Source organism: Manis pentadactyla, chromosome 1, assembly GCF_030020395.1.
Source record: "Manis pentadactyla isolate mManPen7 chromosome 1, mManPen7.hap1, whole genome shotgun sequence".
Classification (NCBI taxonomy): domain Eukaryota; kingdom Metazoa; phylum Chordata; class Mammalia; order Pholidota; family Manidae; genus Manis; species Manis pentadactyla.
This window is the reverse complement of record NC_080019.1, coordinates 199,363,678-199,387,970: the sequence shown is the minus strand read 5'-3', so window position 1 is coordinate 199,387,970 and position 24,293 is coordinate 199,363,678. Positions and strand designations below refer to the sequence as shown.

The following is a 24,293-nucleotide window of genomic DNA, read 5'->3' as shown; positions in this document are numbered from 1 at the left end:
ACTCAACTCCTTAAAATAATTCTAATGACCCTTTGCACTAAACAACCCCATGGCCTCCATGACATCATATGATTCCTCCCAACAGACAGCCGCCCACCCCCAAAAAAGACTTCTGGCAAACATGTGAGGTGTGCCTGGCCCCTCCTTTGGGGGAAACTGCAGGAATCTGGAGCCTATTCCTGAACCTGGGCTCCGGGCGGGTTTAATGGGGGTTCCTGGGTCACCTTGCCCCAGGAGGAGCTGGTGCCATGGAGGTCCCGTGGGTGGCCTCCTCACCCCTAGCACCTGTCACAGGGCTGGTGCCCTGCAGAGGGACAACTCAGTGCCAGAGTCTAGACGGTGGCTTCACCCACAGTACTTGTCCCAGGACAGTGACTGCCATCCCACCTGCACACGAGGACACTGTATCAGATGACTGCGCTAGTGGGCATGCTGTCCTCCAGTCCGCCCCAACCCAGGCCCCTTCCCCACCTGCCTGCACACTCACCACATGTTTGAGCTTAGGCAGCCGGCGCTGCCAGCAGTTGTAGAGCAGGCCCAGCACGATGATGATGACACAGATGGCACCAATGACCACCAGCACCACAAACAGTGTCCCGTAGTCACTGCGAGCCTGACTGGCCCGTGCCTGGCAGCTGCTTGTCGTGGAGTAGTTCTGGATGCCAATCTGAGGGCGGGAGGAGCCGGGTTTCTCAGCTGAGGCCCCAGGTGCCATAGCTCCCCATGGGGCCTGTGGGGTTGGGGCTCAGGGACAGGGGACAGGCTTTGAGAAAGAGCTGGCGCACTCCTGGCTCCTGAAGCCCCCTGAGAGACCTGGACCTGTACTCATCAGAGTCTATGCCCTGTTCCCATCCTGCTCCCCTGAGGGCAGCCCAAGCCCCTCTCACCCAGGCCTCCATTTGCAGCCTTCCCTCACATGCCCATGGCTCTGCCCTGAACCCGATCCTGCCAGCCAGAGGTTTGGCCCTAAACCCACCTGGTTGTGGCCCTAACCTCCCAGTGAGGCTGCCAGTCATGATTGAAACTAGCTAGAGCCCCCAAACCTATCCCTAGTGGTTCAAAAAAAGATACTTAAGGGCACACACTTGCCACTACTACTTAGGTCCCTGAAACAGCTTCCACCCTGGGGCAGGGGTGCTCTGGCATCATCTGGCCACTGAGGGCCAGAGACAGTGCAGGGGGTGCTAGGGACAGCCCCACATCCTGGGCCAACCCTAGCATCCCAGCTTCCTCCCCTTCCCCATTGGAGTGGTCCCCAATGGTGTTTGGTCGCCCAGCACCTGGCCCACACTGCCAGGTGGGCCTGCCTTCTCTGGCCAAGAGGCTGCTGTACCCCTGCTGGGCTGGGCAGGGGCTCGCTCCACAAAGCAGCATCTCAGGCAGAGGGAAGTAGGGAAGGTGAGGTGCCACCCTCACCAGACAGCAGGTGCCATGTGAGGGTGCTGTCTGCTGGCTCCCAGGGCAGAGACCTGAGAGCCTCCTTCTACTGTGGGCTATCTTTTCTAAGGCCAGGTATTCAGCTCTTGGTTTCTGAGAACCGCCTGTGTATTTCTAGTACTTTTTATTGACTCTTTAAGTTATCAAGAAACAGTGTTTTTTGCTGGATTCACCCACCAAAGAACTCACTCAATGTGCCCTCTAATATACTTCCAGACCCAGCAAGTCAGTCTGAATGAAAGGTCTAGTAAGGCCAGAATACCCAGGGCCAGGGAGAAGATGCAGGAGGGTCTGTAAAAAAGGTCAAGGCCAGCCCATAGTTCCACCAGCCCCATCCTGTCGCATTCATGAACCCAGAATTTCACAACTGGAAAGGCCCTCAGGGGCCGTCTGGGTGGTTTACAGATAGCACTGGGTGAAAGTCCTGGGCTCTGGATAGTGCAGGCCTGGTCTAAAGCTCGGCTCTACCATGTACTAGCTGTGCAATCTCAGGTGAGTGAGCTCCCTTCTCTGGGCTACAGCTCTCATCTTAAACAGGGCACCAGCAGCACTCACTGGAGGGCCTTATTTAATCGTCACCAACCCGGAGCAGCTGTAAGGCTACATGAGAGCGCCCAGTGCAGTCTGCACTCAGGAAGCTGTCAGCATGCTTATCATAAAAAACAAAACCACCCCTGCACCCTGCATGTACGAGATAAGGAGGCTGCGCCCAGGGTCCCACTCCGCCCATCCCTGCCGTCCAGCACTGCAGAGCCCTTGGGAAGGAAGAGGTCTCATGGCAGGGCTTTGGGTTTCACGGTGGGTGCAAGTGGTTTTGCTGGAGACAGTGGCTGTCCTCAAGGAAGGAGGTGAGGGACCTGAGGTCTTCCCTTTCGGGGAAGGTGGAATGAGGAGCAGGGGGACCCACGGGGACCTGTCCCACCCACCGACCCCGGCTCTGCTCCATGCGCGAGCATGGAGGGCAGCACAAGTGAGGGTGGCCAGCCTGTCTCCTAGGCCCAGGGCTTCAGGACCAGCAAGCCTGCCACACTGGTTCAGGTCGCCTGTGGAGATGGCAGAGCTGTCCCCTGAGTCCTGAGCCCCGTCCGCCTCCCCAAGTGGCCCCCCGCTGGCTGAGCAGCACTAAACTCCCATGGGAAGTGCCCGGTTGATGGCTTCCGAAGCATCCATGCCTCTGTCTTGTGGTTTCCGGCTCCACATGACACTCACTCACCTCACTGGGTTTCTGCACAATTCTTTGCCCAGACATGGTGCTTCTCTAAACATCATCTACCCAGAAAACTCCCACGTCCCTGTCAAGGCCCCCCTGAGAGTCCCCTGTCATCTGTGTCCCCTCCCTTTCCATCCCTGGGTTGCAGCCGCTGTGTGGCTGGTGAGTTCTCATATGCTATCTCTTCGTGGCAACTGTGTCTTAGGAGACCTGAAGAGGTGCTGCCCAGAGCGAGAGTCTGTCTTTTGTTCTTCTGCACCACTGATGCAGGTGCCTCCCACCCTCAGGTAGGCTGCCCTGCTCCCAGGGCTTACGGAACAGGAGAAGAGCGCGTCTTACCTCCACCAGACTCCTGCGGATGTCACCCAGCATGGAGAGGACATCTTGAGTGGGCACCACCCCTGGGGGCAGATACCATCATCAGTACAGCCTCGGTCACCAAGGCGCCCCCATAGGCTCCTGGCCCCTCGGACAGCCTTGGCCTGGGCTTTCAGAGCCTCACTCTGGCTCCTGGCCTCATGTGCATGCACTCTACTCTCTCTGCTTGCTTCCCAGCGACTGACTCTTGAAAAGGGATTTAGTGAATGCCCCCTAAGCCCCCCGCAGCATGTAGTGCCCACCGGCCTCTGCCTGGGCAGAAACCAGACCTCTTCCTTCCTTTTCCCAATGTTCACACCCCACCTCTTCTCCAGATCTCACAGGTTTCAGTACCCACTGAACCCTAAACCAGGGACCTGGCCAACACCTCACCCTCCTCTCCGAGAGGGCCATGTTCAGAAGCCCTGTGTGCACACTTCCCCGGAGCTCCGCAGGACACCTCCATGGCCCTCGGGAAATGCGGCTGGGTCACAGGCCTCCCACCTGCCACCTTCCTGCTGGCCCTCCCTGTGTCCGGGCACTGCCCCACTCACCCTGCTCGCCCACTAAGGCCATCAGGAGGTGCTGCTCCTTCTCACTAGGCTTGCTCAGGGAGATGTGCCAGGCCCCGTGCCGGCCACTGCCGTGGCGGGGCAGCACCTCCTCCACCAGGGCCAGGAGCTGCAGCCCCCGGTGCTGCCGGAACACCTCCTGCAAAGGCAGAAAGAGCATCCCACGCTCAGCGAAGGATTGGGCTCCACTGACCCCTGCCCCTCGGCTAGCCCACCTCTGACCTCTGTGCAGCAGCCAAATGCTGGAAAGGCCATCTGGCCCCTTGGGGAGGGGGCTGCTCTGGCAGCTCGGGGGACCACTGGGAGGCTGTGCGTACGGCCTCTGGGTGGGACTGTGGAAACACCGAGATAGACCCCCATCTGTTCCCTACAGGCTTCCAGGCACTTCTTCCTGCCTTGGCCTCTCACCATGAGGAGGGCATGGGACCTGCTCAGAGACACACTTGAGCTGGGGGACAGAAGTGCCACATACACAAGTCCAGGAAGTGGGTGCACAGCATGTGCAGGACTGTGGAGACCCCTCATCATGCCTCAGAGTTCAAGTGTATAGTGCAAGGAATGAATATATATATTGGGGGTACAAGCTAAGAGATGTATGCAACCACACAGCCACCACAGTCCAGGCAGAGAGGTGGAAAGCAGTCTACCCAGGCTCATCGCTCGCCTGTCACTGCAGAGATGCAGCCCAAAGGTGGGGAGTTGGGAGAGATGTCTGAGCACTCTCATGGTGGCCGTGCCGACCAGAACAGAAACAGATGGTTAGAATGGCAATCCTCAGAGGCAGGGCCAGGACAGGACGAGGGGCACACGGAGGCTTCTTTCTCACCCAATGTGCTCTTGTAGTATTTAGATTCTCTTGACCTTGTGTATATGTAATTCCATAATTTAAAAACAAAAGCAAGAGGCCAGCACTGAACGGGAACTGAGTGAGTGGTGGGGGCCCATGCAGGGTTGGAGTCCAGGGCCCTGCCTCTGGCTCACAGCTCACTGTTGTCCCTATCTAGCCCCATCTGGGAAGAGACCCTCCATTGGCCCTGTAGCTGCTCCCCACTCCCCGTTGCCCCCAACCCCTGACGCTTCTCCAGCAGCCTTCTCCCTTCTGTACCTGGAAATCACCAGTCCCCTGCTCCCAGCCTCCAAAACTCCCAGCCAACACCCCTCTCCCAGTTGCTCAGCACTCTCCAGGGCCCCACTGTGGAGCTGCCAGCCAGGGCTGCCCTCAAGGCACAGGTACTCCCTAGGCGACCCCTGTAGGGCCCTGACACTCAAGTCTTTCTGCTAGAGCTCAAGCCAAAGAGCTTCCCCTAGTTGTCATAACTACCTAAAGGCTACCAAGGTGACTGAGTTCCTTGTTACCGTGGCAAGTGTGGGGTGCAGGCTCAAGCCTTGGCACTCACTGGCCTAACGGAAAGCCAACTCAACTTTGAATTTGGAAGACTGGTACTGGAGAAAGCCACGAGCAAGTGGGAAAAACCTAGATCCTGAAGTAGCTCTTACCATCCTCATACATGGGTGTGTGTATGCATGTGCGTGGGGAAGGGGTGCACGCCCACACCTGCCTGAGCAAGGTGCGTGAGCTACCCAGTAGCCCCACTGCTTCCAAACAGACATCCTTCTGCCATGGTCAGTGCCACCCCTGTGCTGCAGCCCTGTGCCCCACCACATGTGCATGCTCCACGTTGTGGGTCAAGCTGTCTCTCTGGCTTAAGCCCACAGACCCACAGTGTCAGTTCTGGTAGGGTCTGATGACTGTCTATTTCATACTACTTATTTTGTAGATGGGAACTGAGTGTCAGGGGCCTGGGGGAAAGCTCTGGCTTTGGGATCAGATAAATCTGGGTTCAAATCCTGGTTCTGTCATTTATTAGCTCTGTGACCCTTAACAAAATAATGCTCCTCTCTGAGCCTCAGTTTCCTCATCTGAAAATGTGGGTGTTGGCCCTTATATTGTGGTCTTACTGTGAGGATCAAAAGAAAAGTAAGTATTCAATCACAGGTGCTAGGACAAATGGATATTCCAGTGGAAAAGAAAATATATACCTTGACTCATACTTCACACCACACACCAACTCCGTTCCAGATGGATTTCAGATCTGAAGCTTTTAGAAGTAGCACAGAAGGTTATCTTCATGACCTTGGAATAGGCAAAGCTTTCTAAATTGGACCCAAAAACACTAACCATAAATTTAAAAACTGGTAAGTTGGACTATTTAATGATCGAGTTTTAAAAAATTAAGAACTTCAATTTATCAGAAGGCACTATCAAGAGAGTGAAAAGGCAACTCACAGAATGGGAGAAGATATTTCAGTATAGATATTTCAAGGAGCTCTTACATCCAGAATATATAAATAATTCATGTAAGTCAATATAGAAGTCAGATAACCCAATAGCTAAATGGGCAAAAGACTTTAATAGGCACTTCACAGAAAAGAGGCTATCCAACTGGCCAAAACTCACGTGAAAAGGTGGAGAACTATGGCAGAGAACAAGGATAAAGCTAGAGGCCTCACAGAACAGTCCTTTCAGTGCAACAGGGACTCAACACACTTCCCATGCACCTGGAGGAGCTCTGCCATCTGCTCCTATCCATGGGTTGGAGAAAAAATGGTCACCTAATCATTTAAAAACCCAGGCTTGCACTTCACCTGGATGTGGAGTTCAAATTTTCAGTCCTTTGTGGTATAGAAGTCTAAGCAAAGAAATTAAGATTAAAGCTGGCCTAGGACTATTGAAACTCCTGAAATGTCCCTGAAACTCCTTCATTGGAATTCTTTCACAACCTGGGGCTGAAGATGAGAACACAATAATAAATTATGAACCATACAAGGGAATAAGATACAAATACAAAAAAAACAGGAGAACTGGAATCCCAAGATGTGGTGTTTCTAAATATGAAAGATCATCAACTAAGCATGTTTAAATTACAAAGATCAAGGAATAGAAACCATAATGAAAGAGAACAAACTGAATAGGGAAGGGAGAGGTTTGGGGCCAAGTAGAAATTCTAAAAATATAAAACATTTATCTCTACCAGAGACTCAATGGATCACTCACAGAAGATTAGACACATCTGAAGAGAGTTACTAATTTAGAAGACAGAGCTAGGAAATCAGTCAGAATGTATCAGAAATATTTTAAAGAGGGAGAAAACACAGAAGTGTTGTTAAAGAGACACTGCAGATAGAAAAATAAGGCCTAACAAACTTCTAACATGAATTAAGGAGACATGGGAATTGGCAATAATCTAACAAACTAGATATGCAATCCCACGTCTAGGAATTTACTTGGAAGACACATCCCAACAACACAAAAGTATATGCGTGCACATTTATCTACTGCAGCACTGTAAGCAACTACAGAACACTGGAAACCTCCCAACTGCACAAAGGACGTTTAATGAATAAACGTAGTACATATATATACGGAGCAATATTATATTAGTTATAATATTAACATAATTAGTATTAATGGTTGAGAATCATCTCTGAAATTGACATAAAGTGATTTCCAGAATATCTTGTTAAATGAAAAAAGCAAAATGCAAAAGAGTATTATTAAGGGCTGAGTTGTGTCCCCCAAACTGCACATACTGAAGTCCTAATCCCTAGTACCTTAGAATGTGACTATATTTGGAGATAAGGCCTTTAAAGAGGTGATTAAATTAAAATGAGGAGGCAGAGACACAGATACCCACAGAGAGAAGGCCACGAGAGGACACAGGGGGAAGACGGCATCTGCAAGCCAAGGAGAGAGGCCTCAGGAGAAGCCAACCCTGCTCGCACTGTAGTCTTGCACTTCTAGCCTCTATAACTATGAGGAAATAATCTTCTGTTCCTTAAGTCCCCAGTCTGTGGTACTTTGTTACAACAGCTGTTGCAAACTAATAAAAATATAAATAGCATGCTACATTTTCTGCAAGAAGGAAAAGAAACTGAACATCTATTGCTTACTTCTATGAAAAGAAACCTACAAAGGATAGCCAGAAACTGAAGAGGTTGATTACCTAACCTAGGAGGTGAGGACCAGATGAGGAAAGGGGCATTTCTCTACATTTTTTTTTTTGGTATCATTAATCTACAATTACATGAAGAACATGATGTTTACTAGGCTCCCCCTTCACCAAATTCCCCCCACATACCCCTTCACAGTCACTGTACATCAGCGTAGTAAGATGCTGTAAAATCTCTACTTGTCTTCTCTGCATTGTAGAGCCTCCCCCGTACCGCCCCCCCCCACATTATACATGCTAATTGTAATACACCCTTTCTTTTTCCCCTTATCCTTCCCCTCCCACCCATCCTCTCCAGTCCCTTTCCCTTTGGCAATTGTTAGTCTATTCTTGGGTTCTGTGATTCTGCTGCTGTTTTGTTCCTTCAGTTTTTCTTTGCTCTTATACTCCACATATGAGTGAAATCATTTGGTACTTGTCCTTCTCCACCTGGCTTATTTCACTGAGCATAATACCCTCTAGCTCCATCCATGTTGTTGCAAATGGTAGGATTTGTTTTCTTCTTATGGCTGAATAATATTCCATTGTGTATATGTACTACATCTTCTTTATCCATTCATCTACTGATGGACATTTAGGTTGCTTCCATTTATTGGCTATTGTAAACAGTGCTGCGATAAACATAGGGGTGCATCTGTCTTTTTCAAACCGGGCTGCTACATTCTTAGGGTAAATTCCTAGAAGAGGAATTCCTGGGTCAAATGGTATTTCTATTTTAAGCATGTGATAAACCTCCCCTCGCCAACATTTGTTGGTGTTTGTCTTTTGGATGGTGGCGATCCTTACCGGTGTGAGGTGATATCACATTGTGGTTTTAATCTGCATTTCTCAGATGACAAGCGATGTGGAGCATCTTTTCATGTGCCTGTTGGCCATCTGAATTTCTTCTTTGGAGAACTGTCTATTCAGTTCCTCTGCCCATTTTTTAATTGGATTGTTTGTTTTTTGTTTGTTGAGGTGTGTGAGCTCTTTATATATTTTGGATGTCAACCCTTTATCAGATCTGTCATTTAAAAATATATTCTCCCATCCTGTAGGATACCTTTTTGTTCTATTGATGGTGTCCTTTGCTGTACAAGAGCTTTTCAGCTTGATACAGTCCCACCTGTTCATTTTTACTTTTGTTTCCCTTGCCCAGGGAGATATGATCATGAAGAAGTCACTCATGTTTATGTCCAAGAGATTTTTGCCTATGTTTTTTTCTAAGAGTTTTATGGTTTCATGACTTACATTCAGGTCTTTGATCCATTTTGAATTTCCTTTTGTGTATGGGGTTAGACAGTGATCCAGTTTCATTCTCCTACATGTAGCTGTCCAGTTTTGCCAGTACCATCTGTTGAAGAGACTGTCATCTCCCCATTGTATGTCCATGGCTCTTTTATCATATATTAATTGACCATATATGTTTGGGTTAATGTTTGGAGTCTCTATTCTGTTCCACTGGTCTGTGGCTCTGTTCTTCTGCCAGTACCAAATTGTCTTGATTACTGTGGCTTTGTAGTAGAGCTTGAAGTTGGGGAGTGAGATCCCCCCCCCACTTTATTCTTCATTCTCAGGATTGCTTTGGCTATTTGGGGTCTTTGGTGTTTCCATATGAATTTTTGAACTATTTGTTCCAGTTCATTGAAGAATGTTGCTGGTAGTTTCATAGGGATTGCATCGAATCTGTATATTGCTTTGGGCAGGATTGCCATTTTGAAGATATTAATTCTTCCTAGCCAGGAGCATGGGATGAGTTTCCATTCATTAGTGATCTCTTTAATTTCTCTTAAGAGTGTCTTGTAGTTTTCAGAGTATAGGTCTTTCACGTCCTTGGTTAGGTTTATTCCTAGGTATTTTTTTCTTTTTGATGCAATTGTGAATGGAATTGTTTACCTGATTTCTCTTTCTATTAGTTCATTGTTAGTGTATAGGAAAGCCACAGATTTCTGTGTGTTAATTTTGTATCCTGCAACTTTGCTGAATTCCGATATTAGTTCTAGTAGTTTTGGAGTGGAGTCTTTAGGGTTTTTTATGTACAGTATCATGTCATCTGCAAATAGTGACAGTTTGACTTCTTTTTTACCAATCTGGATTCCTTGTATTTCTTTGTTTTGTCTAATTGCCATGGCTAAGACCTCCAGTAGTATGTTGAATAACAGTGGAGAGAGTGGGCATCCCTGTCTTGTTCCCGATCTCAGAGGAAAAGCTTTCAGCCTCTCGCTGTTCAGTACGATGTTAGCTGTGGGTTTATCATATATGGCCTTTATTGTGTTGAGGTACTTGCCCTCTATGCCCATTTTGTTGAGAGTTTTTATCATGAATTGATGTTGAATTTTGTCGAATGCTTTTTCAGCATCTATGGAGATGATCATGGTTTTTGTCTTTCTTTTTGTTTATGTGGTGGATGATGTTGTACCATCCTTGCATATGAATCCCACTTGGTCATGGTGTATGATCCTTTTGATGTATTTTTGAATTCGGTTTGCTAATATTTTGTTGAGAATTTTTGCATCTACATTCATCAAGGATATTGGTCTGTAGTTTTCTTTTTTGGTGGGGTCTTTGTCTGGTTTTGGTATTAGGGTGATGTTGGCTTCATAGAATGAGTTTGGGAGTATTCTCTCCTCTTCTAGTTTTTGGAAAACTTTAAGGAGAATGGGTATTATGTCTTCTCTGTATGTCTGATAAAATTCCGAGGTAAATCCATCTGGCCCGGGGGTTTTGTTCTTGGGTAGTTTTTTGATTACCACTTCAATTTTGTTGTTGGTAACTGGTCTGTTCAGATTTTCTGTTTCTTTCTGGGTCAGTCTTGGAAGGTTGTATTTTTCTAGGAAGTTGTCCATTTCTTCTAGGTTTTCCAGCTTGTTAGCATATAGGTTTTCATAGTATTCTCTAATAATTCTTTGTATTTCTGTGGGGTTCGTCGTGATGTTTCCTTTCTCGTTTCTGATTCTGTTGATGTGTGTTGATTCTCTTTTTCTCTTAATAAGTCTGGCTAGAGGCTTATCTATTTTGTTTATTTTCTCAAAGAACCAGCTCTTGGTTTCATTGATTTTTTTCTACTGTTTTACTCTTCTCAATTTTATTTATTTCTTCTCTGATCTTTTACTATGTCTCTCCTTCTGCTGACCTTAGGCCTCATTTGTTCTTCTTTTTCCAGTTTCGATAATTGTGATATTAGATTATTCATTTGTTTTTCCTTCTTTAAATATGCCTGGATTGCTATACACTTTCCTCTTAAGACTGCTTTCGCTGCGTCCCACAGCAGTTGGGGCTTTGTGTTGTTGTTGTCATTTGTTTCCATATATTGCTGGATCTCCATTTTGATTTGGTCATTGATCCATTGATTATTTAGGAGCATGTTGTTAAGCCTCCATGTGTTTGTGAGCCTTTTTGCTTTGTACAATTTATTTCTAGTTTTATACCTTTGTGGTCTGAAAAGTTGGTTGGTAGGATTTCAATCTTTTAGAATTTACTGAGGCTCTTTTTGTGACTTAGTATGTGGTCTATTCTGGAGAATGTTCCATGTGCACTTGAGAAGAATGTGTATCCTGTTGCTTTTGGATGTAGAGTTCTGTAGATGTCTATTAGGTCCATCTGTTCTAGTGTGTTGTTCAGTGCCTCTGTGTCCTTACTTATTTTCTGTCTGGTGGGTCCGTCCTTTGGAGTGAATGGTGTGTTGAAGTCTCCCAAAATGAGTGCATTGCATTCTATTTCCTCCTTTAATTCTGTTAGTATTTGTTTCATATATGTTGGTCCTCCTGTATTGGGTGCATATATGTTTATAATGGTTATATCCTCTTGTTGGACTGAGCCCTTTATCATTATGTAATGTCCTTTTTTATCTCGTTACTTTCTTTGTTTTGAAGTCTATTTTGTCTGATACTACTACTGCGACACCTGCTTTTTTCTCCCCGCTGTTTGCATGAAATACCTTTTTCCATCCCTTGACTTTTAGTCTGTGCATGTCTTTGGGTTTGAGGTGAGTCTCTTGTAAGCAGCATATAGATGGGTCTTACTTTTTCATCCATTCTATTACTCTGTGTCTTTTGATTGGTACTTTCAGTCCATTTACATTTAGGGTGATTATTGAAAGATATGTACTTATTGCCATTGCAGGCTTTAAGTTTGTGGTTACCAAAGGTTCAAGGTTAGCTTCTTTAATACCTTACTGTCTAACTTAACTCACTTATTGAGCTATTATAAACACAGTCTGATGATTCTTTTATTTCTCTCCCTTCTTATTCCTCCTCCTCGATTCTTCCTATGTTGGGTGTTTTGTTCTGTGCTCTTTTTAGGAGTGCTCCCATCTAGAGCAGTCCCTCTAAAATACCCTGTAGAGGTAGTTTGTGGGAGGCAAATTCCCTCAACTTTTGCTTGTCTGGGAATAGTTTAATCCCTCCTTCATATTTAAATGATAATTGTGCTGGATATAGTATCCTTGGTTCAAGGCCCTTCTGTTTCATTACATTAAATATATCATGCCATTCTCTTCTGGCCCGTAAGGTTTCTGTTGAGAAGTCTGATGATAGCCTGATGGGTTTTCTTTTGTAGGTGACCTTTTTTCTCTCACTGGCTGACTTTAATACTCTGTCCTTGTCCTTGATCTTTGCCATTTTAATTATTATGTGTCTTGGTGTTGCCCTCCTTTGGTCCCTTGTCATGGGAGTTCTGTGTGCTTCTGTGGTCTGAGAGACCATTTCCTCCCCCAGTTTGGGGAAGTTCTCAGCAATTATTTCTTTAAAGACACTTTCTATCCCTTTTTCTCTTCTTCTTCTGGTACCCCTATAATGCAGATATTGTTCCTTTTGGATTGGTCACACAGTTCTCTTAATATTGTTTCATTTCTGGAGATCCTTTTATCTCTCTCTGCATCAGCTTCTATGCTTTCCTGTTCTCTGGTTTCTAATTCATTAATGGCCTCTTGCATCCCGTCCATTCTGCTTTTAAGTCCTTCCAGAGATTGTTTTATTTCTGTAGTCTCCCTCTGTACTTGCTCCTTTAGCTCTTGCATATTTCTCTGCAGATCCATCAGCATGTTTATGATTTTTATTTTGAATTCTTTTTCAGGGAGACTGGTTAGGTCTGTCTCTGCAGATCCTCTCTCAGGGATTTGTCTGGACTATTTTGGACTGGACTAAATTTTTCTGCCTTTTCATGGTGATAGCAGTGGCTGTAGGCAGGTTGCGGGTGTGTCAGCTGGGAGAAGAAAGTCCTTTCCTGCTTGCTGGATGCCTTGCCCTTCTCCACTGCCTGTGTCGGTTACCCGCACTCCTGGAGCAGCCACCGGGTTAGTCCCCTAAGCTGCTGTGGGCGGGGTCTCCGTCAGAGCAGCACAGAGCCCTGCGGGGAGTGGCAGGCACACTGGGTGCGCTCCTCCGCGATAGCGGCACCCCTGACGGGCAGCTGTGTACCGGTAGCAGCCTCTGGGTCTGGCCCAGACGGCTGTGTGTCGGGCAGGGTTTCCAGTCGGCTGCTGGAGGTGCAGCTGCTCCCTCTGGCACCACTGCAGGTGCGCGTGGGCCTCTCCCATGCCCCTCTGGCACCGCCGCCGCAGCTGGCACACGCAGGCCGCTCGGTCACCACCACCACAAGCTCACACGGGCCTCTCCCAGTCCCCTCTGGCACCGCTGGTGCACGCGGGCCGCTCCCAGTCCCCTCTGGTGCCGCTGCCCCCAATGCGCACTGCCACTCTCCCACTACTGAGCCGGTGTGTCAGGGTCCGCACCAGTTGGGGGAATGACTGGCAGGCTGCTTAGTGCCGTGAGGGGCTTCAGAGCTGCACTGCTGCCCAGGGGGTTAGGGCGCCTAAAGTTCTCCAGGATTTCCAGCTGCTGGCTAAGTGTGCCGGGACGACTTCGTCCAGTTGTGGGGTCCCTGTCTCTTTAAGACTTGCAAAAAGCACTTGCTTTTCTTTTGTCTCAGGGGCGTCAGTTGCAGGGACCTGCCCACAGGTTTTGCTTTTCCGTTTCTCTAATATCCAGCACCCCATGCACCTTGTCTATGTGCTCCAGGTGCAGATTTCTAGAGCTGGTTGTTTAGCAGTCCTGGGCTTTCACTCCCTCCCCGTTCCAACTCCTTTCTTCCCGCCAGGTTCTGGGGTGGGGGGGCATTCGGGTCCTGCTTGGCCGTGGCTTGTATCTTACCCCCTTCATGTGATGTTGAGTTCTCGCATATGTAGATGTATCCTGGCTGTTGTACTGTATCCACTGGTGTCTCTTTTAGGAATAGTTGTATTTATTGTATTTTCATAAATATATATGTTTTTGGGAGGAGATTTCCACTGAACTACTCATGCCGCCATCTTGGCTCCACCCCCTCTCTACATTTTTGAATCATACAGATGTTTAGAACCACATTAACAATTTACATACTTAAAAAATTAAACAAGAATGAGGGGAAAAAACTAAAATTGAACACAACCAGAAACAAACAAACCTAATTAAATTTCAAATGTATAACTATACCAAAAGGGGAAAGAAATCTAACTCAGGTAACTTCTGAGTAGTCTAAAAGATAAAAGAGACTGCAAATAAATACTGACATTTACTTAATATGTCTGTTGCTGCAGTGATATGGGTTAAAAATTCTGAAACTACTTTGTGTATTCTAGAACTGGACAAATGAGTAAATATACTGAGGATGTGGGGAGACAGGATTATGTGAGCAAAGCCTGATACAAACAAGGCACAGAAGGAGGCAGGAAGAACCTGATGGTGATGGATGGGGTATGGAAGTACTGAACTCATTGTTTTAAATATGTATGTGTACATATGTAAACACATATGTATATATGCACATGCATTATGTATACATATCTGTACAGCTGTGTATCTCTCAGCTCTTCCTCTAAAAGGGCCTAGATGCAATGACACTGCAGTAGCCATGAGCACACCTACAGTCCAGATGTTAGTTTCTAAATATCTTTCTTCATCAAAAGGAACCAAGGCTCCTTGGAGAAAGGGCTAATTCCAGGGTAAAGTCAGGAAAGTTCAAGAGAGCCTGCAACATCTTTTCGTAAGTATGTGTATGATGTGCACACTGTGTAAGTATGTGTAATGACAACTCAGTGCCCTCAGATGAAAGATTAATCCCTCATTCAGCTGTTTGAGACCTTGGTGATCCAGTCCTTTGTGCTGAGGTGCTCTTGCAGGATTCTCACTATAGGATGGGCAGCATTTTCATGCTGTTTTGCTTTTCTCTGTTGTGCTGGGCAAAGGATCAGGTCCTTGCACCTCCACTACAAAGATTTCCTTTTGCCTTCTAGAACCCAAAGACAGTATCTCTGATTTACTACTTTATCTTTCTGCTTCCTCTCCTGGATTTTCTTTGCAGGCTTCTTTGCAGTTTCTTCTGTATATATTATCAATGACATCTCAGGTAAAATAGAAGAACAGTGAGTCTGCAATACTTTTTCCAGATCTTGAGAATCAGATCCCTGGAACTGAAGCTCTATCTTGCAAGACTCTCTGAGAAACTGTCAACACTTTTCACCTTATCTTTTTCTGAACATGTATTTCTCTGTATAGTCCCATCATTTCTCATTTACCATTACTCCTATACTATTCAACAATGTCAAGGTTATTGAACACACAGAAAGGCTGAGGAACTGTTGTTCCAGATTAAAGGAGTCTAAAGAGACATGACAACTAAGTGCCATGTGTGATCCTGGATTAGACCCTGAGCCAGAAGGAAAAAAGCTATAATGGACATTACTGGACCACTGGTGAAATCTGAATAAGGTCTATAGATTAGTTTTGTGTCAGTGCTAATATACTGATTTTGATATCTCTTATTGGAAAGAATATTCTGTGGTTGTCTAAAAGAATATTCTTGTTCTGAGGAAATATATGCTAACATATTTAGAGGTAGGAGCAAAATGGAATGTCTTCAACGGACTCTAAATTGGTGAATCTGGCTGAAAGATATATGTGATTTCTTTGTGCCATTATTTCTATAAGTTTGAAATTATATCAAAATAAAAAGTTACCAAAAAGAAGAACATGAGGAAATTAAAGACATTTTTACACAAATAGATGCTGAGATATCCTTGCAGGAAGAGATACTTAAAGGATGTATTTCAGGAAAAAGGAAGCTAAATCTAGAAGAAAGGACTGGGGATGTAAGAAGATGAATGAGCAAAGAAATGAATAACTATGTTGATAAAGCAAAATAAGTATTGACTATTAATAATACAGACTAATGCTCCACATCACTAATCGTTGGAGAAATGCAAATGAAACCCCTAAGGAGACTCCACCTCATACCCATTAGGATGGCTACTATTAAAAAACAACAATAGCAAATGACAAGCATTGGTGAGGATGCAGGGAAAGTGGAAGCTTTGTCCCTGTTGGAAGGAATGTAAAATGGCACAGTCACTGCACAGAACTGATGGCAGTTCCTCAGAAATATGAACATAGAATCACCATATGATCCAGCAATTTGACTTCTGGGTATACACCCAAAAGAATTGAAAACAAGGTCTTGAAAAGATAGTTGTACACTCATGTTCATAGCAGCATTATTCTCAACCGCCAAGCAGTGGATGCAGCCCAAATATCCATTGACTGACAAATGAGTAAACAAAATATGATCTATACATATATGGATACTATTCAGCCTCAATAGATAAGGAACCTCTGACACAGGCTATAACGTTGATGGATCTTGAGGGCATTCTACTCAGTGAAATAAGCCGGTCACAACAGGACAAGTACTGTCTGATTCCACTTAAATGAGGTCCCCAGAGTCACACTTACAGAGATAGAAAACAGAATGGTAGCTGCCAGGGGCTAAGAGGGGAGGGAAGTTTAATAGGGACAGAGTTTCAGTTTTACAAGACGAAAAAGCTCTGGAGATCTATTTCTTAACAATGTGGATATACTTAACACAACTACACACCTTAAAATGGTTAAGATGGCAAATTTCAGGTTAGATGTTTTTTACCACAACAGAAAAAAATCATAAAAATAATAATATAATTAGGTGGATATCAAATACTAAATGAGAATAACAAACAAGACAAAAACAGGAAAGCAGAATGAAAGCACATTTATGTGTCATTTGGACAGAGATGAGAGATACTAGCTTTAGAATTTACTGTTCAAGTGTGCATACCAAAAGTTTAAGAGTCCGAAGTGGCCATATTGATAACTCTGAGTGCCAGTTTCCAATAACAGGCACGAGGCTGGAGAAATGTTGCTTCCGTTGCCTGGGGGAAGGAACATACAATATGAGCCTGCAGCATCTTATTACACCGGAAAGTAAGGAACCTACCGAACACTAACAGGTGGGCCAAACGGACTCAGAAGGCAAGTCAAAGGGGCTTCACCGGCCGAATGCAGGGAATCTTGAGCATCCATAAGAAGGGCCACGAGGGATTAAAATACATCAGTTAGGGTCAAATCCACCTGTCAATAATGATGCTGGGAAAAAAGAAAGCCACTTCACTGGTCACTTCTGGATTAAACACACTCATGTACTTTCTCTTTTCCCCCAAACCCACTGAAAAAGAATAAAGAATTTTTTTTCAATGTCTAAAACCGCAAAGACGAAAAACAAAATAAGAAAGAAGAGGAGAGAACAGTAACAAAACCTGGACACTGGAAGTAGACGGATGAGTTAGAATTTCCTGATTTAGCCCCAAAGAGCTGAATCCTGGGCCAAAATGGGAAAAGCTGAGAAGCAATCAGTCTTATACCATTGAACCCCCCAAATGCTCTGAAATAAGCAGCATTGCAAGAGGGGATGAAAATGGTACTCAAGACAGGAGAACTGTTGGGAAATCTGCTTAGGAAGCAGCTGGGTCCCTAACTCCTTTCAACACTCCACTGCCAATCAATGTCTCCTCCTCCTGGCAGGAGACTGGACGTTTATTCTTTCAAGGGGGTAAAACAGATGGTCTCTGACCTGGAGGACACTGGGCACAACTGTGGGAAGGGGAGTGACTTTACCTCTGCACATATGTTCCATACTGAGATGCCAGCCCTCTCCCTACCCTGGCTCCCAGAACACTGGCAAACCACCCTTTGCCTCCCAGGAGGACAGGAGTTCCTTTTCCAGAACATCTAATCACCCTGGAGGAAGGACCTGTAAGTGCTGACAGTGGCTCAGCCACACCACCTTCCCGAGGCACTGCATTAAATAAACCCCATCACCCAGCTCAAACCTCTTTCATGGCCCTCCTCAAACAGTTCTGAACAAAGGCCACCAGAGATTTGAGGAGGGTGTGCACGTGGGAAAACCGAGACAAAAAGTAGCAAATGGAAAGCAATCTAAATGGGGAAAAAAACTTAAAAAAGCTCTCCCAATATCCCTCAGAGATAAGACATTGCACACATGAACAAAACCACTCCTGAAGATTATGCAGGTCAGGGGCACTGCAAAAGCCCCAAGAAAGCTAACTGTAGGGGAGCACTCTTCTCTGAACATGAGCAGGTGCTGCACGACCCCTGTGTTGGGCTGGCCCCCCACTGCCTCCCAACCTTCCCTGCGGCTGGTGCCCAGCCAAGCTCGGCACTCACACAGTCTATGTTCTCGGTCATGTTCAGAATGATGTAGTTTTTCCCAGCCAGGTTGCTCCACTCTTTGCAGATCACCTGTATGATGACAAGAAATGAAGGGTGACTGTCACCGGGGCATAAGGAGGGCATCTGATGAGAGCATCGGTAGGAACACTTGGAGAAGCTAGAAGGTGCAGGATAGGTGTAGGTTTGCGACAGCTAAGTGGGAGTGACACACCCAGACTCTCTGCAAGGTGGCATGCCCAGGACCCAGCCCAAGGTTCACAAACCCAGATGCCTCAGGGACAAAGCAAAGGATGTCTCAGGGAGAGGTCAGGCGTGACACCCAGGAAGCAGGGACTGTGTCGGGGAGGCCAGACTGCCCAGGGCCCACCCCAGCTAGAGGCTTCCAATGGCAAACTTGTTTGTGCTGCTCTGCAGGCCAAACAAAAATATGCCTGTGGGCCTGATGTGCAGCCAACAGCTTGGACCCGCTCTCCCTTCCGTCTGTGTTGGCGGGTGTGAGCGCTGACTTGGCATGCATGTGCACCAGGCAGGGACTGAGGAGAGCAGAGGCGGCTGCACGTGCAGGGCTGGGCACTGGGAAGCGTGCAGGGACAGCACAGCTCAGGCACCAACTCTCAGCCACTGTTCTAAGCAGTGAGAAGGCCAAGGGTGGCAGCTGTAGCGCCTCAACAAAACCAGGCCAGGGCACCAAGCTTTCCCAAGGCTTTTCCCTCTGCCTGCAGTGTGCTGAGACCACCTGTGGCAGGGCTGGGAGGTATGCAGCCCAACAGTGCAGCTGGGGTTCCGCATGCTGGAGAGGAGCCTCACGTGTGGAGGGGCAGACCCTCCCCACACACTGTGCAGCCAGGGTGACTGGGCTCCGTGGGGAAAGGTGCAGCCCCAAGGCCCACGTGCACCCCAACTCTACCTGAGTAGAATCCCAGGGTATTCTGGACTGAACTTCAGCAGCCTGCCCTTCTTGGGGCTGCTGGCTGAGGTCTTCTTGCCCCACAGTAGCAGAGGAAGGTGTCAGTTCCATGCTTCGGGGGGCCAGTGGGAAAGGGGCTGAGTCTCCGGGATAGAGGGAGTCTTCATCGGGGGCCTCAGCCCCGCTGGGAGCTTCCATTTGAGGGAATGAAGCCAAGGACGGCGCCTCCCCCTGCTTGCCTGCCAACCCCGTGGCTCCCACGGTGGCCTCCTCACTCGCCTCCTGAGGGGCTTCAAACTCTACCCCATGCCCTGTGGCCGGCAGCACTGTGCCTCCTGCCTCCTGGCTGATGACGTCCTGACCCCCCAGGGTCACTGTACTCAGGGTGACAGAGGGTGGTAACAGGCTGGGCTCCATGCTGCTTCCCACCTCCACACCGGAGGAAGCCTGGTCCCCAGAATCTTCATGCCTGTGTTTGGAGGCCCCTGGGGCCTGGCTGCTGCTGGTGGGAACAAAGTCACGGGCCTGAGTTTGAGCTGCTTCCTGGGGTCCATTCACAGGCAGCAGTTCCTCCTCCGCCTCCTCTTCCCTCTCCGCCTCCTCCTTCTGCTCCTCCTCCTCTTCTTCCTCCTCTCTGGGACCCATATGCCAGGGCGGCTCCCCCAGGTTCATCTTGGGCAAGGGAGACGGGGGGCTTGGCATCTCCTGGCCCTGGCTGGTGTCTTCTATGGGACCCGCCTTCTCAGTCAAGTCTGGAAAAACGTAGTCTAAGGGACAGAGACACAAAGTTCACTCACTAGTTCCATCACTCACTGGTGCATTCAGTATTCACTGAGCTGATGATATAAAAGAGCCCTGAGGTCCACAGGGGAGGTGGGGGGCGGGATAACTGGTCCCTCTAGAAAGGAGGGGGAAGCAAGGCTGGATGGGGACCAGGGGCCAGCTGTGGGGAAAGGGGCCACGCTAATCCTCGTTTCCTTTATAATACCCACACTACTATTATGCGGCTAAAATCCCATGAACACAGGAGTGGAAAAAGTATAGGGAAAGTTGTGTGCCTGTGCCCCTCAGACACAGCCCTTGTTAACAGTTTGATCTTCTCTAGTGTTTTTATAATGTGCTTGTATTTCCTCACCTGGGCATTTCACCAAGAAGACCCCATAACAACCATGGGGTCTTCTTGGCAAAATCCCCTAATGAAGTCTGAGAACGCTCTGATCACAGGAACAGAGGAGACCCATAGATTATGACCACTGTCCCTTGGCTATGCTCTTATTCTGTAATGCAAAAGAGGCAAGGTGAGCTAGAGAGAGGCCAGGAACTGAGCCCAGAGGTTTCTAGAGACTTCCAGAACTTACAGGGTCACTGCTGGCAGTGGGAGAGGGAATTTCTATTCTCCATGCTATTCCTCGGAATTTCATTTTGAAGCAGGGAATCTGGCAGACCTTCTAGAGACCAGGACATTTTCTGGCTCTTCAGTGAAACTTAGGCCTCTTCAGGATAACAACATACGGAAATTACAGACCAGCTATGCTGCAAATTTATTCGAAATAACACAAGCCATATCCAGGTAGCAAATTTATTGGCTGCCATTTTGTCTCAGAATAATAAATATCAAAGACAGTTTTAAAATATTCTTCATAAATGAGAGGTGGGAATAACTTAAGGTGGTGAACTGAGCCTACTCATTGTCCTCCTTCTCCTCCTAAATTCCTGTCAAATGCAGGAATTTTTTTTCACTGTCAAAATGAAAGTTTAGAAGGTTTAGATAAATTTTATGGGAACATGGAAAGCAGATGAGATCACAGGAACAGATAACCCCTCAGCCAAAATAAACATAAGAAAGATAGCAGTGGAGGAAGAGGGTGTCCTAGCAATGAAGGAGAACTCTGTGCATTAGCAAAGAGGCAGAACACAGACCTTTCAAGGAACAGAAGATAATTTGTAAGTTCTAATTATTATCCTCAGAAAGACCCAAAGATATTACATCCCTAAAATAAGAATAATCTAATAAGAAAATAAACTAATCTTTTAAAAATTTCTTAGAAGCTTAAATTCAGTTGTTGAAATGTGAAAATTCAACAGAATGGCTGGAATAAAAAGTCAAGGAAAGGTCTACAGAGCAAAAGCAAAGAGAGAAAGTTAAGATATAGACAACCAATGTGAGAAGTCTAGAAATATGACTTCCAAAAAGAACCAATAAAATGGAGAGAATAAACAGCCAAACAAAGAAAGTTTCCCAGGCCTGGCAGCATGAATCTTCATACTGAAAGGGCATATAAGCAAGATAAATGATAAAAGACACACCTGGCCTCATTCTCCTGACATTTCAGAATTCTAAGGGATGAGAGAAGATCCTAAAAGCTCTCAGAGAAAAGAAAAAAAACAGGTCACCTATAAAGGAACAAGAAACAGTATCAAATTATCATCAAACTTCCAATTAATAACAGTAGATTGCAGGAAAGGAATTGAAAACTGCATTAAAATTTCTAAGCCTATTTTAAGCTCGGAATTTTATACCCAACTAAACTATCATTTAAGTGTGCTTACAAAATAAAGACATTTTCAGACATGTAAGGACTTTAATGGTTTTACTATCCATAGATTCTGAGAGAATTACTTAAGGAAGCTCTCAAGAAATCCAAAAAAGAAGACATGGGAAATTAAGAAATATGAGAGAAATGTCATGAGAATAAATCTCAGGATGGAGATTTATCGGGATGGACAGCAGGACTAGACAGCAAGTGTTCAAATCAGAACAAGGATCCAGAGGGTTCTGAGAAGAAATATTACATGAAAAATAGATTTTCTATAAGAAAACATATAATTTTTAGAAGCTGAATGATCTTAGTGATAATTGAAAGCCTATTATATGTAAAAGAATACTTAGAACATCCTACCCATCCCATTTTTGTTAATTATACCCCTTTTGAATAGCAGAGACATACTAACTTGAGATCTCTCCCTCCTCTTCCCCCATGTATACACTGTGGGAAAGCTCCCTATTCCCCATGCAAAGCAGCAAGTCATGTTCATGGGAGAGGCCTGCTAGTGCAACAGTGACCACAGAACTGCTGAAGAGACCCACACCAGCCTCTAAATATGAGCAGCCTAGTATTACCCTTATAACTGTGAAAGAACCATGAAGATTCACAGGACACTTGAGGAGAGCCAGGCTCATGAAGAGGCATAAAAGTGAGCAAAAGCAGAGCATCTGACCTCTAAGGGAAGAGTTCATCTAGTAAACAAAAGAGAACTTAGAAAAACGTATTAACACCTTCAGAGAGATTCAAGAGGAAATTACACCCACAAATTAAGTATATAAAAGAATAAAAATATGTCACTTCAAATAATTTTATAATAGATCTGTTTAAACTGAAATTCAATGCATTAAAATGTAATGGAAATGGGCTGGATGACCATTCATGGGAACACCAAGCAACACAATGTCAGATGGGTACTTGGGAAATGCAGCATATAAAATCCCTTACAGTCCTGAGACTTCAGGATTAAATTGACCTGGCAGCACTGTGCAAAAATAAAATGAAGGATATTAATGAAATTGGAAAAAATAAGGGCGCATTACAATGGTTCAGGTGAAGGAAACGTAGGTGATGACACTGGAAATGAGAGAAGAAGGGATTCTAGAGATGACCCAAAGGCAGAACTGATCAAATGCATGAGTTGGCTAATTAACAGGAAGAAGTGAGTGCTCTAGCTGACCATGACAGCAAGCATGACATTAACAGAAATGGTGGGGCTAGAGGAAAATGCACTGGAAATGCTCGAGACACTTGAAACAGCCAAGAGATTTGATGGAGCCTGGGATGTGGCGGGAATGTGGTGGGTGGCAATGCAGAACCGGCAGGCAGAATCCCACGGGATGCAGGAGTTCCCGAGGGCAAGCAGACCAACACCAGCCCTCTACTCAATCTGATGCTGACTTCCCCAAAGTTGGGGTCTCCATACCTCCAGAGAGAGCCTGGCTCCTAACAGAATCCGCTCAGCTGCTATGTCCCGTAAGCTGGCCAAGAGTACTCACGCTGTGGATGACAAGATCTGGGAGCCAGAAGACTTAGCCACCAACTTACTTGTCAAAGCAGTGGTCAGCCCCTTGGCTTCTTGAGCTTCAGTTTTTCATATAACAAGTGAGGGTGCTGGAACAGCTGATTTCCAAGGTTCTTTCTAGCACTGATATTCTATGCTTTGGAGACAGTTTGGATAAATGTGCCTTGCACACCAGTGGCGTTAAAAACAACTCATCTACAGTCTAAAATAAGAATAGAATATTCATGAAATTACAAACTCTTATTGACAGGCAAGGTGATTTTCTTCATCTCTATGTTCCCAGCACCTAACACAGTGCCTGGCCCAGAGGAGAAAGGAGAGGAATGTGTGTTGACTGAACTCTTGACTCCCATCTTCTGCCTCTTAAACCCAGAACCTATCCCCATTGGGGAGAGAAAAGAGCCTCCAATGATGACCCAAACTTCCCCGTTTGCTGTCTTCCTGTCCCCCTAAATGTGATCACTTCCAAAGACTCAGCCCTTGACACAACATTTCTGCACTGATTGCGAAGACTTCATCTATTGCCTCTATGCTAATGGCCTCCAAATTTACATCTCCACCAAGGCCTCACCCTTGTCCAGCTTCTTCCCTTGACACATCACTCACTAACAATGCTCCGTGGTGCTTGGAATCAGCAGGATTTTTTCCTGCTTTTTAACCACCTCTCATAATCCGAAATTATTTCTTTTCCTTAGTTTTACTGCTTATCAACTATATGGCCTTGGACATGGTACTTAACCGCTATGCGTCTGCTCTTCCTTCTCTGTAGAATAATAATGGCACCTAGCGCTGGTGTATCACGGACAGTGTGGGGCTTCTGCCAGACCTTATTAATTTTTGTTATTCCCCCACCTCCTCCTCCTGTTATTAACATTGTTAAAGGCATTATTATATTGTAAAATCATAAAAAGGAAAATAGTACCATTCTGGAAGTCTGCTCCACAGGCTGAGGAGCAGGATAAGCACTGAGTGATAAGCCCAAGAGAATCCAGGACAGGGTTCTGTGCGGGTATTTACGCAATATACGCATATGTGGGCAGGGCAGGAAAGGATGGCGCTATTGCCAGTTCTAGATGGATCTGAATATCAGAAATGCCTACACCAGAAACAAGAATTTAATGCGAGGCCCAGCGGGGACACAGACTAGGAACCAAGAGTGTGTGGGGAAGTGGGACATGAGCAGCTGTGGGACAGACCCTGGTGGGATGAAAACGGGGT

The 24,293-nt window shown here is 46.1% G+C and overlaps 1 protein-coding gene across 3 annotated transcripts in view; it reads right to left on the bottom strand.

Annotated features, from left to right (window-relative positions):
- PODXL2 (podocalyxin like 2) overlaps positions 1–24,293 on the bottom strand; it is a 40,653-nt gene that overhangs the window by 684 nt on the left and 15,676 nt on the right. For all 3 annotated transcript variants that reach the window (XM_036911553.2, XM_036911555.2, XM_036911556.2), the window contains exons 3-7: positions 19,008–19,774; positions 18,095–18,169; positions 3,559–3,715; positions 2,987–3,048; positions 488–667 (exon numbers count right to left, since the gene is read on the bottom strand). In XM_036911553.2, coding sequence (XP_036767448.2) covers positions 488–667; positions 2,987–3,048; positions 3,559–3,715; positions 18,095–18,169; positions 19,008–19,774 — 1,241 coding nt within the window. The remainder of the gene's footprint in view (positions 1–487; positions 668–2,986; positions 3,049–3,558; positions 3,716–18,094; positions 18,170–19,007; positions 19,775–24,293) is intronic.